At 42.8% G+C, this 13570-nt stretch overlaps 1 protein-coding gene across 4 annotated transcripts in view; it reads left to right on the top strand.

Annotated features, from left to right (window-relative positions):
- The window catches only part of LOC310763678 (ATP-dependent 6-phosphofructokinase, liver type), a 45696-nt gene that overhangs the window by 12406 nt on the left and 19720 nt on the right, over positions 1-13570 (top strand). For 2 of the 4 annotated variants that reach the window (XM_083616264.1, XM_083616263.1), the window contains exons 2-8: positions 1170-1243; positions 3285-3362; positions 7964-8153; positions 9790-9955; positions 11117-11161; positions 11341-11449; positions 12593-12688. In XM_083616264.1, coding sequence (XP_083472390.1) covers positions 1170-1243; positions 3285-3362; positions 7964-8153; positions 9790-9955; positions 11117-11161; positions 11341-11449; positions 12593-12688 — 758 coding nt within the window. Of the gene's footprint in view, positions 1-653; positions 729-1169; positions 1244-3284; positions 3363-7963; positions 8154-9789; positions 9956-11116; positions 11162-11340; positions 11450-12592; positions 12689-13570 lie in introns of those variants that run through there. The other 2 variants (XM_083616266.1, XM_083616265.1) reach the window with 2 other exon arrangements.

A 13570-nucleotide genomic window follows, 5' to 3' on the forward strand; every position in this document is an offset into this window, starting at 1 on the left:
AACTTGTGCTGTGTGAAACAGTGCAGAATGTGGTTTCAATAAACTGGGAATTCACAGTTCAATTCCCAGCTCAATGGGTAGACTTAGGCAAGCTGCTACATCTTATGCTTATAACCCCCACTCCCCATCACTGCGAGTTTGCAATATGAGGGTAATAATAAATAGCATTCTACATTGCAAGGCTGTTATGGTTGCACAGATAACGTTTGTGAAAATGATTTGAGTTAGGAAAGGCATTATATACGGTAAATATCAAGATTCAGCGTTGTTGTGATGAGTTAAGAGAGAGTATATGAAATTTGGCAAATGACACTGGTTCTAATATATTTCATGCCTCTTTAGTTTGGCCTCATGTTCAGGCCAAAAGTTAATGAAATCTGAGTCTTTAGTGGGTATCTTATTTCTCATTGCATCTCTGCCACAGATTGCAGACACTGTTGCTTTATTTCCAATCAAAAAAATCTCTGGAACTAGAATAGCTTAAAAAGTCCTATCCTGTTTTGCCAAAGTCAGGTGGATCTCTTGGTTAATTTGTAATGGTTTATTAAAAGTTAATACATTTTTATTTAAGAACATACTTCCCTCCTCTCCAATTATTCTGCCCAATGTGAGAAGGAGGCAACATCATCTTTGGCATTTTCTTTTGGCAGCTAAAGTGAAATAAAGTCAAATGTACACACTGAATATGTCAAGACAAACATTTTGCAGTTACATTTTTTATTTCCCAGGTATGTTGTGCCATTTTTGTGGGATTTCATACATATTTCTTTTATCATCAAATTATACTTGTTTTTTGCCTTCGTTTTTTGAGTGTATTAGCTTTTCTGTGAAAGGAGTTTTAACATGTTACTGGCAACTTGCATGCCACTAATGCCACCCTGGGCACTGTAACAAAGCAAACCTAAACATTCGGAAGGAAATCCCACTGTGTTCAAAGGAGCTTGCTCCTTAGTAAGTGTATTTAGGACAACTTCCTGAGTCTTGTTGAGCTAATGGGGATTGTAAGTCTCATGTGTCCTTCCTTGAAAATAAGTGAGAATTCAACCTTTTTGCAGTGTGTTGCTTTATGCAATACTAGCTATGCTTCTTACCAAAATAAAAGTGCAGAATTCTGCGTCACTTTAGCTCAGGTTTGTACCATTTATTTACCTTGTCTTCTATCTCTCTAGGTATGAATGCTGCTGTCCGAGCTGTGACTCGCATGGGGATATATATTGGAGCAAAAGTGTTCCTGATCTATGAGGTTCAAAATTTTTACCCATCAAAATGCTGCGTTGTTTTTTTCTTTGCATGTGGGTGGTTATTGGTATAGCCTTGTTCTTTTTAAAATTGCTGGATAGTTGCCAGGAGACTCTGGAATCATGTAAATGATAGCGGAGCCTGGTTTGGATTATACTGTTTCCTACCTTCTTAGCACTGGGAGAGTGAGATCACACCTTTCTGCCCTGCCCACCATGTGATTATTCATCCTTTTGACACCATTTGCAATGCTAGAGTGTAATGTTTACATTGGGCATACATTCATAAATTCCACTATGGGAAGGGCCAGTTCCCAGATTTGGCAGGGTGAGGATGGAAATTGACTCTGTGATTTGGGCTAATGTGCATTGAATTTTATGGATCTATAACGCTATTCAAACTTTGTGAACATATTGGGAGTGTCAAAGGCAGGTCATGTGTGCCTGGTAGGCAGAATAGGATGGTAAGAACTCCACCTCTACACAGTCAAAGGAAGAAGGTACGAGTATCTACCAAAGTAGGCCTGGGTCTCATTGATGTGGTAACAGCATCAGTCTCTTTCTCTGAAGGTTGGTGCTCAGAAGTTGTCTTAGCAGGGGTTGTGTGATTAAGAAACATAACTGACTGTTTCACTCCTTTCCCTCTAAAAAGCCACAGCCTGGAAAGGCAAATTTCCCATGGGCAGAATCAGTATCATTAAATAGTCCTTTGAAGTTAGGGAAATCCAGGGTGCAGTTTCTAGAATGAATATACAGGAAATAAAATTAAATATGCAAATTAAGCAAGTGTGTATGGCCACCTGGATCCTGTCTATTGCTTCTTCCTTTTAAAAACAAACCTCCCCATCACCTATTGAGATTAAATATCATGCCTGTGTGGTTTTTTAAAAGGGAAACCAAGAATCTAATACGTCATACAGGCACAGGATGTCACATCTGAAGCCCGATTTCACAATTCACAGCATGATTAGTCATGCAGTAAACTAGTGCTCCTGGGTGCAGTTTTTGCACAGTTTGACTAGTGATCACATGACTCTCACGAAGATCCCAGAGCATGGCACCTTGGCAGCCCCTGGCCAGGAATATGAGGCAGCTGTAAAATGGGGCTCAGGGGAGGCACGATGATCAAGTTAGAACTAGATGTCACCTAGGATACCACTTCACAAAAATTGACAATCTGTGCATTCTCTGACATACAAAATTAATTGTAGTATAATAATTTAACAACATGCTTTACAAGAACAAATGCTGAATACATTATATTTCTGCAGCTGAGTAGCATTGAGGGATCTTTCAAAAACGTTAGTATACAGTGGTACCTCGGGTTACATACGCTTCGGGTTACATATGCTTCAGGTTACAGTCTCCGTTAACCCAGAAATATTGCTTCAGGTTAAGAACTTTGCTTCAGGATGAGAACAGAAATTGTGCTCCGGTGGCGCGGCAGCAGCAGGAGGCCCCATTAGCTCAAGTGGTGCTTCAGGTTAAGAACAGTTTCAGGTTAAGTACGGACCTCTGGAACGAATTAAGTACTTAACCCGAGGTACCACTGTATTCTTCATAGAAAAGTTAAAGCAATGGCAATGGTGAGATAAACAGGCAAAAACGCCTTTGTTCTTGTGATAACTTTCAAACTGTAAATCCACAAGACACTTTGTGCTGCCTATAAATTGTGGCAGACAGTTCCATAGTTTTCCTCACGAGCTTCTCACAGTCCAGCAAGTTATGCAAGAACTCTTGCTGTGGTACTGTAAAATTGCCAGACCTCAAGATCAAATCCTGTAGAAATGTTGTGATAACATGCCATTTGTCTTTGTAATGTGTGTCCTTGAAGCTTTTGCAACTTTATTTTTGTATATTCAAGGGCTTCACATTTAATTGTCAGTCTTTGTGTGATCTGAGGAGTATGGAGAAAATATGGGTGGCTTAGAGCTGTTTTAAGGGATTCTTGCAACACTCCTTATGCTGGATTAATTTTAAAGGGTCATGGAGCAAGCTTTCCCTAGTGCAATGACGCATTCACACTGCTCTCTTTCCTCTTTGCAGGGTTACGAGGGACTGGTAGAAGGAGGAGAGAATATCAAGCAAGCAAACTGGCTCAGTGTATCCAACATAATTCAACTGGTAAGGCCCAAATGGTCATGCTGCCTGACTCCCTGCTGTGGAAGCAGATAGGCCTCATGACATTTCCCATCTCAGGTCCGTCTATAGCCGCACATTGCCTTCTGGAGTACAGAGCTCTGACTTACAGTAGCTCTCTGAGTGGTTTAGTTTAGTTGTACATTTCTGAGTTGAAGTGCTAATTTATGGGTGCTAGTGAAGACAAACCACCTCCTCTCATGGTCCCATTTTTCTCAAAATTCATGCAGATGCAATTTTCTCCTCACAGGAAGGGAGAAGGACTGTGCTGGGGTAGCAACATGGCCTACATAGTTCTGCAAAAGCTCTGTTTGGTTCTTCTCAGCCTTTGTCTCCCAGATCACCAGTTATGACCTGTTCCACCTCCCCTGCTTTCCTGTGCCCTTTATAAATAACAGTTCTGCTCCCAAAATCTTGATTGGATAGGCAGTGAGGTATTCCTTCTCCTAGAAGGCTCCATGTTAGAAGGAAGGAAACAGGAATCAATTGGAGGAAGAGTCTACAATGTGTGAATTCACAACAGTTGGTATAGCTGTGGCACAGCTGGTTAGGTAACAGACCAGAAATATATGTTGACTAGCACTGGAAATGAGATCCCTTGGTCTGTTTAAGAAAGGTTCTGTAGCTGCCTAGCGTGGCCTCATGAGAGATGGGAGTTGTACTTGGCTGCCACTGCAGGGAGAAAGGAGGAGTGTTTTGGTACATTATCGTACTCTTAAATTGACTTCTAAAGGAAGCCTGAATAATAAGATTGCAGGAGCTGCCCTGAATTGAACCCATTCATTCTAACCTGGTACTGTTTGTCCCAGCTAGCAGAAGCTTTAGGAAGATTGGGAAAGGGCCAGAGCACATGCTTCAGGAGGCCCCACATCCAATTCCTGGCATCTCCTGCCTGAAACCACAGAGAGACACTGTCAGTCAGTGTAGAGAATACTGAGCCAGGTGGACCAATTTGGTCTGACTCTGTATTAGGCGGCTTCTTGTGTTCTTATGTAAGGTCTTCCATGTCTCAGGCAGAGGTCCCTTGTAGCCTCTCTATCTGATATGGCCCCAGTTGTGAGATGAGGCAGGGTCCCTCCCTGAATTGGGATATTTAGCATAAGCTTTGCAGTAGTTTACCAAGAAATGTTTTCTTGGAGGAATCACAAGAAAGGGTTGAGTTTTGGAGAAAGCAATCCAGTCAGTTAAATCTCCTAATTAATTGATTTCACATTATTTCATACCTGATGCATTCCCCAGTCCAAAGATTACATCACTTTTCCTTGTCAGTCATTGTTACTTCATATGGACATCCTCCAGAGAGACTCCTTTGATTTCATCTGTCAGCCTGGGATGCTTAACTTGCCCTTTCACCTTTATGATTTCTTCACTGTGCTTGGTTTCAGGGAAGGTCAAATGGTGGCTTTGGGTTTGTGCTACAAAAAGAGCCATTTATTGTGGGAGGATTAGACATATGCATTCTTTGGCCCACCACAGTCACAAGTGATAGGAATTAATTTGTGGTGGCACAGTTTTAAAATATCTGTGTCACATGATTTATTATTATTATTATTATTATTATTATTATTACTACTACTACTATTATTACCATTATTACTATTATTATTACTATTATTATTATTATTATTATTATTATTAGGCAGGTGCTAAATTTCCTTTTTCCTTCCTCAGGCTCAAAAAAGTGTGTGTTGACAGAGAAATCATCATCAGGGCCTTGTCAATTTTAAGTTCTTTAACTAAAATGCCTAATGAGAGTCAATGCTTTTATTTAAAATACATGTGTGATGCATGTCTAGATTTCAAGGAACCCTGAAATGGCCACATCTTCCTGCATTGTATATGTATGTGTAGGGTTATCATATTTCTAAAAGTGAATATCTGGACACAAAACTTTAAAAAACTATTTTTAAGGAAATACTCCAAAAACTCCACTTGCAATGATTTCTACTGTTTACATTGGCCTAATCCAGAATATGTCCAGACGTATAGCAGCCCTACCTATGTGAGAATTGTGTTTTCCCAATAAATCTCTCTCTCTCTCTCTGAAGTGACCTTGCTTTGTTCAGGTGTATAGAATATAACTAAGTGTAATTCGCAATTTCTGGCTTTTGACTCTACTCCTGTTTTTATTTCTTTCCACCTGGTTCATCATAACAGCCCGAGTTATCGCCTGGTAATTCCAGATGTCTCAGAAACTGTGCTGTAGGCTGGGTCTAATCCAACTCAGCTCCGTTCACCTGGGTATAACATCCGTCACCTGCGGGCAGGGTGGGAGTGCTGCAGTTCTCGCACCACTGAGCTGGAATTGCTTCCTAGGTGATCCTGATTGTCAGGAGCTCTCTGAACTGGGACCTGCTCAGCCCCCTCCTAATAGTGTTTGTGTTGTTGTTTTTCCCCTTCTTAGAGCCTTTCCCAATTTGACTGGTGTGCCTCCTTTCCCTCAGGTAACATTCTGGTCTTGCATGCCTCTGCAGGATTTCCCCTTCTTGTTCCTCACCCTCCATGTCTTTCTGATGCTGTCGATGCAGCCTGCTGTTTCTGATGGGCTTAAGCAAGCCCAGCATGCTGTCTGCAGCGCTTTGTTTTACCTGCCCATGTAGACTTACCTTCAGAAAGATGAGGACAAGGGTGGCAGCTGTGTCAGTGACTGTGGTGCTGGCGCACCCCTTTAGCAGGGTATGGCAAGCCTCCGGGCAGGAATCTTAACTGTGCTAACAGCATGTTCTCCCTCTACAGACCTTCACAGCAACATTGCTCTTTGTATTTATTCCAGTAACACTTGCATCCCTCATTGTTGTGTTTCTCTACCCCCTCTTGTTTTCTTGCTCTAAAGTGACGCTTGTTGGTCACAGTCTGGAGTTTTAGCTCAATGGATGTAGGTTTGTGGTGCTATTCCCGTGCTGTTCAAAAGTGGGGAGGGTGTTCAGGAAGATCATTACCCCTGTCACAGCAGCGTTCATCAACATTGTGAGGATCCCAGCAGGAGATCTGACTGAGCAGCAGTTTTGTGTGAAGAGCATCGAAGGCAGTGTTAGAAACTGAGATATGAAAGCCAGGAGCTAAATGGCACCTTAAACCTAGGTTATGGGTGCAACAACAGAATGTCTAGGTGAGCTTTTTTATAACAAGAATACAAAGCTGAAAATGAATGAACTGCAGCTAAATCTATTATGTTCATTCTTCACATGGTCTAGTCCTTCCCCTGCTCACCCCCCTAATATTCTTAAGAGGGTCTCTTCTCCAGTCTTCAGAGAATAGCTGGAAGTGGGGAGGCAGAAAAAGGTGCTCCTTTTCTTCCACTCTGCAGTTTTAATCTGAAATCTTAGGTGCATTTCTACGCCCATAGCTCAGAAACTGCTTGTGCTAATGAAATTCCCTGTCGCAAAATGCACCTAGAACAATGTAAGTTTTGAACACTGATCAAGGGGCAGGAGTGATTTTGAGTGAAATGAGAGATGCCCCTGTATTATGGTGGGGGACAGAGCAGATTTGTCACACTTGGCTGGGTTGCAGCACACAGCCTGGGCCAGGCCTGTGCTCCTCTAGCTGTGTTGTCCAAGACCCTTTCAAAAGGAGAGTTGCCTGATAGTGAAGTCAGCTGTTCAGTGGTACATATTACATAGCGTCTCCACCCCCATCGTTCTACCTGGACACTGAGGTCTAGTGCCGAGGGCCTTCTGGTGGTTCCCTCACTGCGAGAAGCCAAGTTACAGGGAACCAGGCAGAGGGCCTTCTTGGTAGTGGCACCCGTGCTGTGGAACGCCCTCCCACCAGATGTCAAAGAGAACAACTACCTGACTTTTAGAAGACATCTGAAGGCAGCCCTCTTTAGGGAAGTTTTTAATGTTTAGCAGACTACTGTATTTTAATACTTTGTTGGAAGCCGCCCAGAGTGACTGGGGAAACCCAGCCAGATGGGTGGGGTATAAATAAATTATTATTATTATTATTATTATTATTATTATTATTATTATTATTAGCAATAGTCAGAGCTGCTGTTTATCAATAAAATGATTTATAAGGACTACAACAGTACATGATTTATAAAGACTGCAACACCATGTCCACTGAAGATCACAGTTCTGGCAGCAGCATGACTGGATAGAGAAAGAGACATTTCTATATAATCCCATGCCTTGGGGTTGTTGCATTTATCTTCATATCCACTAGTACTGGAGTCCCCTGGTACATCAGGTTAGAAATAATCTGCACTTCTTGGGCCGATGTGGCATATGCCTTCTGTATTTAGAGGATATTGCAATCCAGTTCTGCTTGAATCTGGAACTTCAAAGAAACCATCTTTTTAACAGTATCTCTGTTTAGAACAGGGTTGGGAAACTTGTAGCCCTCTGGGGTTTGGTGGACCACAGCTCTCATTGGCCGTTCCAGCTGGGAGTGGTTGGACTTGTAATCCAACATCTGGAGGGGATCCCCAACCCAGATGTAGAAAGTCCCCATGCTTTATTCCTGTTGGAACTCCCAGCCCTTCAAGATGTTGATGACCTGTGTGCTTATCCGTCGATCTGTCTGCTGACTTCTGATTTGTCTTCTGAGCTTCCTTTCTCACCTGGTTTCTTCGTTTGTAGGGTGGCACCATCATTGGCAGTGCCCGCTGCAAAGCTTTCACGACCCGGGAGGGCCGCCTCCAGGCTGCCTACAACCTGGTGCAGCATGGCATCACCAACTTGTGCGTCATTGGTGGGGACGGAAGCCTGACTGGTGCAAATATATTCCGCTCGGAGTGGGGTGGTCTTTTGGAGGAACTGGTCAAAGAAGGTACGTGTGAACCTTAGTCCCCTTCAGAGCGCTACTCCAGTGAGTCAAGCTGATGCCTATATTGGAGAAATCCCAATAGCAGTCTTGGATGTTAGAAATCCCCGTAACAATGAGCCCACATGGTAAAGGCCAATAGAATTGGAGCCCAAACTGAGCCTTTGAGAAACAAGAGAGATGGATCAGCATGCTAGGTTTGTAGAGGTACCCCCTGCCAAAAAAAAAAGGTTTGGTTTAACCCCACCCACTCCCAGTCCACTGAGGACAGAGCATCCATTGCTCAATATCAAAATGTTGAGTGTCAGTTCAAAAATAAAAACAAAAACTGGGGTGGGTGGGTGTCATGGGTAAAATGTCCTGCTTGATTCCCTTACAACTTACTGTATCCTGGGCATGGACCTCACAGGCGGCAATTTAAACTTTCACAGGGGTGGGAATAAATAAATGAATAGAGAATGGATTTCCTCCGCTGTCCATTTATTTATTTCAGCTTCCATGCAAAGCTACGATCACGTAAATAAAAGAACCGTAAGATGCAGGTTACCAGTACAAAAACACTACACGGTACGAGGAAGGAAAATGGGTCATTAAAAACTCATTCTGAAGCAGTTTCATATACATGCTTTCCCCCCATTTAATTTCCCCAACCTCCCTCCCTGGCAGCATTGTCTTCTTCAACTTCAACCTTCTGTGAAAGTTTATCACTATGAAGGGCCTTGAAACTTACTGTGACTATGTTTTACATTCAATTACACACCCACTTACCTTTTCATTCTTCAATACATGCATGCAGTGAGCAGAAGGGACCTTCAGTAGCACAGAAATAAACACACAGGAGCCTGACCACTGAGGACTGTTCAAGTTTCTTGCTAGTTTGCAGACTTTCAATTTCCAAAAACAAATACTGATTTCAGACAATGGAGAGGAAAAGAAACTCAAATATACAAGAGAGCCTATGAACACTACTTTGTTCATGATTTTTAAAAAAAGAACAAAATAGAGCAAAGTTAAAGATGAGCACTCCTTAATTCTGCAAAAAGTTGCTTAGCAATCTTTATAGCTTAGAATACAAAATTTGCCAGTGATTCAGTTACATGATATTGTGTATCCATGGCCAAGATGTTTGAAAGGAAACAATCTAACAAATGAGTCTGGCTTTTTCATCTCTCTAAAAATTACACAATAGTAACACATTTAGTATATGAGACTAGTTATACTTGAGTTTAGAAAGCTTTCTGTCTCAGTGGAGTCAATGCTAACTTAATTTGTAGGGCTTAATTTGCTGCCCTGCTCCTTCTTAAAATTCTTTTTTCCCCCTAGTTAAAAACATGATTCTGCAATCAAGCTGGTATCAGTGCCAAATTATGGTTTTCAGATTATCAAGATGCAATTGCAAATCAAGTTGAAAAGACATTAAGGTTATAATCTCATTTACAGTCTCAAGTTAATAGGAAAGAAATATAACTTCACTCAAATTAACAATTAACCATTTCCAGTTGGGCTAACACCATCCTGTTTTCTACTGTAGGATATGTTCTCTTCATATGTAATTGTCATTTCCATAGTCCTTTCCCTAGACAGACCATCTCTCGTTCATATCCATTTGTTAATATTTTTTTTCTCTTTCTTTCTTTCTCAGGGAAGATCACTGAGGAGGTGTCTCAGACATACTGTCATCTAAACATTGTGGGCCTGGTGGGCTCCATTGACAACGATTTCTGTGGTACAGATATGACCATTGGCACTGACTCTGCCCTGCACCGTATCATGGAGGTGATTGATGCAATCACCACTACTGCCCAGAGGTCAGCAAATGATTTCTCAGGTCTTTTGCTTCCTATGTTTCTTTACAAAAGACTGCAGCATGCCTAGGACTAGCCTGAGAGCTATGTAACCAACAGATAGCTCCTGCCCTGCGGAAGCATTTTTCTGAGGGGTGTGTAGATGTGAGGAACCTGCTTCTCTGGGACTAACTCCTATTAGAGCCTTCCCAGATAGTTGCACCACCCAGAACAATTAAGTTAGAGCCATTGAAATCAGTGGACCTAACTTAGTCATTTTTATTGAGTCATTTTATTTCCTTGCATTATAAAAGGAACTCATTAGCCAAGTACACAGAGGTCTTCATCAAATATGACACTTGTGTTGCTGAGATGTTATATTTCTCCCCACTCATTCAGCAACATGTTGCTAAGAAAATGTGAATCCCTGCCTGCCTGCATGACATGTGCAGTCTTTGTCACATGAGCACTGTTTCACTTTGGAGCTCCTGTGCTGGAGGCACCATGTAAGCAATATCTGCTTGCCCTAATGATTCAGAAACAAGACCTAGTTGCCTTCCTTGATCTTCAGAGGCAAGCAGCCACTGCCGCAGCAGCGTTCTGCTCCTTCCACACGTAGCAGTGCACTGCATCTTTCCTGGGCTAAAATGCACAACCCTACACTCTTTCAGAGAGGTGGAGGAGAAGCAGCACCACAGTACCTCCCCTCTCACTCCTCCCTGGTGTGGCTCATTTTCTAACCTAGGCTCTACAGATTTTGGTTGCTCCTCCCTCTGTGAGAAAATGTGGAGTCTTAATTGTGACATCCTTCTGAGCACTTCCGATGTGCATGCAACCTCAGGTGCTCATCCCTGTCACAATGAGGTTTGCTGAGTAAGCAGCAAGATGTTCTTTCCCAAGTCTGGAGACAACTTGCCGCTTTTTTTTTCTTTCCAAAGTCAGCACAAGGCCTGGGAGAGTCCCCTTCAAAGGCCTAGGAGACTGGCAGGAAGATAAAATGAAAAATGTGCTCACCAGCAGCAAGCTCTCAAGCACATCTGTGGGCTCGTGCTCCCAGCATTGATGCTGTCTCTTCCCCTGTCCAGCTAATGTGTGTGTAAATACTGCAGTAATGAGAAGATGCAACTGAAGCATGCACTGAATGACCATCTGGACAAGTCGTTACTCTCTTATTTTGCTTTGCAGTCACCAGAGAACATTTGTGCTGGAGGTGATGGGCAGGCACTGTGGGTAAGGAGAGAGCTCTCTTGTTATTTTTTTCGTTGAGGGAGACCTGGGTTTCCAATTAGGGGATTAAATCTAAACATGGGTATATGCCTGCCACCCACCCACCCATCTCCCAAATCTTTCACCATGATTGATACCCCCGGGTTCATCATTCACAAGCTGACTCTCTTCTTCCTCTGCAGGTACCTTGCATTAGTTTCAGCTTTGGCTTCTGGTGCAGACTGGCTTTTCATCCCTGAGTCACCTCCTGAGGATGACTGGGAGGATTTCATGTGTGAGAGGCTTGGTGAGGTGGGTGTCGGTGGTATCTGTTGCACAACAAAAATGAAATTATGTGCTCTTTCTCTGATAAGTACAAATGGGGGGACATTTCATTTATATTCTCTTCTTTAGTGGTCTCATCTAAGTTGATGGGGCCATATTTTTTTTTCCAGAGAGCTTACAGAATCAGATCTATTAATGCACTGTGCACCAGCTCACAGCAGCATTCCAGAGCTCTCTATGCTGCTGATGTGTTGCTCTTTGTGGAAAACCTTCCTTTGTGTGTATGCTGTACTGCAGATAAATGCAGGTGACACTGGGTAGGAAAAGCTGGCCGAGAGAGGCATGGAGCTGGGGGGAAAAGGACAGGATCTCAAGAGAGAGAGAGTTGAGGATTGGTGGCTTTTTAGTTTAGAGAAGGTGGATCGAGAGAAGCTTTTCTTCCTCTAATACTAGAATTTGAGGACATTCAATGAAGCTGAATGTTGGAAGATCTGGGATAGAAATACTCCTTTGTGAAGCACATGGAATTCACTCCCGCAAGAGGCAGTGATGGCCACCAACTTGGATGCTTTAAAAAAGGATTCAACAGATTCATGGAGGATGAAGCTATCAGAAGCTAGCCACCCTGACTGCATTCTCCCTCCACTCCTGGAGGCAATAAGCTCCTGAATACCAGTTGCTGGAAACTGCAAGAGGGGAAAGCGCTGCTGCGCTCAGGCCCTGCTTCCAGGTTTCCCATGGGCATCTGATTAGCCACTATGGGAGCAGGATGCTAGACTAGAAGAGCCACTGACCTGATCCAGCAGATCATTCTTAATATCTTAGTATTAGATACCAAACCACCTAACTGCCTTTAGTCATCCTTTCTCAGCAGGCAGGAACTACAACAGGGGCAGGAAACATTTGGCCCTCCAGATATTGTTGGACACCCCCAACTCCTGTTAGCCCCAGCCAGCATCACCATAGTCAAAAGTGATGGGAGCTGTAGAGCAGCAAGACCTGGAGGACCATTACTTCCCCATCCCTGAACTGCAAAGTTGCTGATGGGGAAAGGCTTGACTGTCAAGCCTAAGGTGTTAATGTTAGGATTATGAGAGAGTCTCCGTTAACATAGCCTCTTGCCTTTCCCTGATGGATCAATCATTAGCTTCCATATTTTTATTTTGATAGACCCGGAGCAGAGGATCCCGGCTGAATATTATCATCATTGCTGAAGGTGCCATAGACAGAAATGGAAAACCAATCACTTCTAACTACGTGAAGGATGTAAGTAACTGATTAATGTTGTAGAGCCATAGCAGTGAAAGTATTTTTCAGCACATGGTTCTTAGAAAACAGGCTTTTCCATATTTTGGAACTATCTTGAGTATAAAAATATCCTGTGAACTTGACAGCTGTCCATTTTTCATGGGCTTCCCAGCTTTCTTCGGGCTTTGAATCACTCCGGAGAATTTTAAAGTGGGCATTTGCAGCTTCAATGCAGATGTAAACATTGCATTGGCAACCTCACGGATTACGGCAATGCACTCTATGTGTTGTTACATGTGTTGTTGGAGTGGATCTGGAGGCCGTAGCTGATGCAGAAAACTGCGGCTAGGTTGCTTGTGGGGCATACAATTTGCTTGCAGGATTTGCACTGGCTGCCAATTGGGTACCGGTCCACATTCAAGGTGTTAGTACTAACATACAAGTCCCTATACAGCTTAGGACCAAGTTACTTGAGAGACCGCCTTATCCCTTACACACCCAATAAATCACTGCTGTCCACAAGAGAGTCTCGCCTACAAGTACCAGAAGCCTGCCCTATGGTAACTTGGAGCAGGGCTTTTACTGTGGCCACCCCTCTTCTGTGGGACAGCATTCCTGTCAATATGTGACAGGCACCTACTATCTGCATTTTCCACAAGCATCTGAATGCATTTTTGTTCCAGCAGGCTTTCCCAGCTGGATAAATGGGTCTTTGCTATGAATATTCACTTGTTAGGTTTTAGTCTTGTTTTAAATGTATTTATTATATTTGTGGTTTTAGCAGTATTTCATCATGTAAATTGCTTTGAGACAGTGGTTTAGAATGTGATTAATAAACTGATAATAATAGTAATAAGGATGGTAATAATAAATGTCTGACCTAGAGCCCCTCTCCCAGTT

The sequence above is a fragment of the Podarcis filfolensis genome, assembly GCF_964270895.1.
Source record: "Podarcis filfolensis genome assembly, chromosome: 5".
Taxonomy (NCBI): domain Eukaryota; kingdom Metazoa; phylum Chordata; class Lepidosauria; order Squamata; family Lacertidae; genus Podarcis; species Podarcis filfolensis.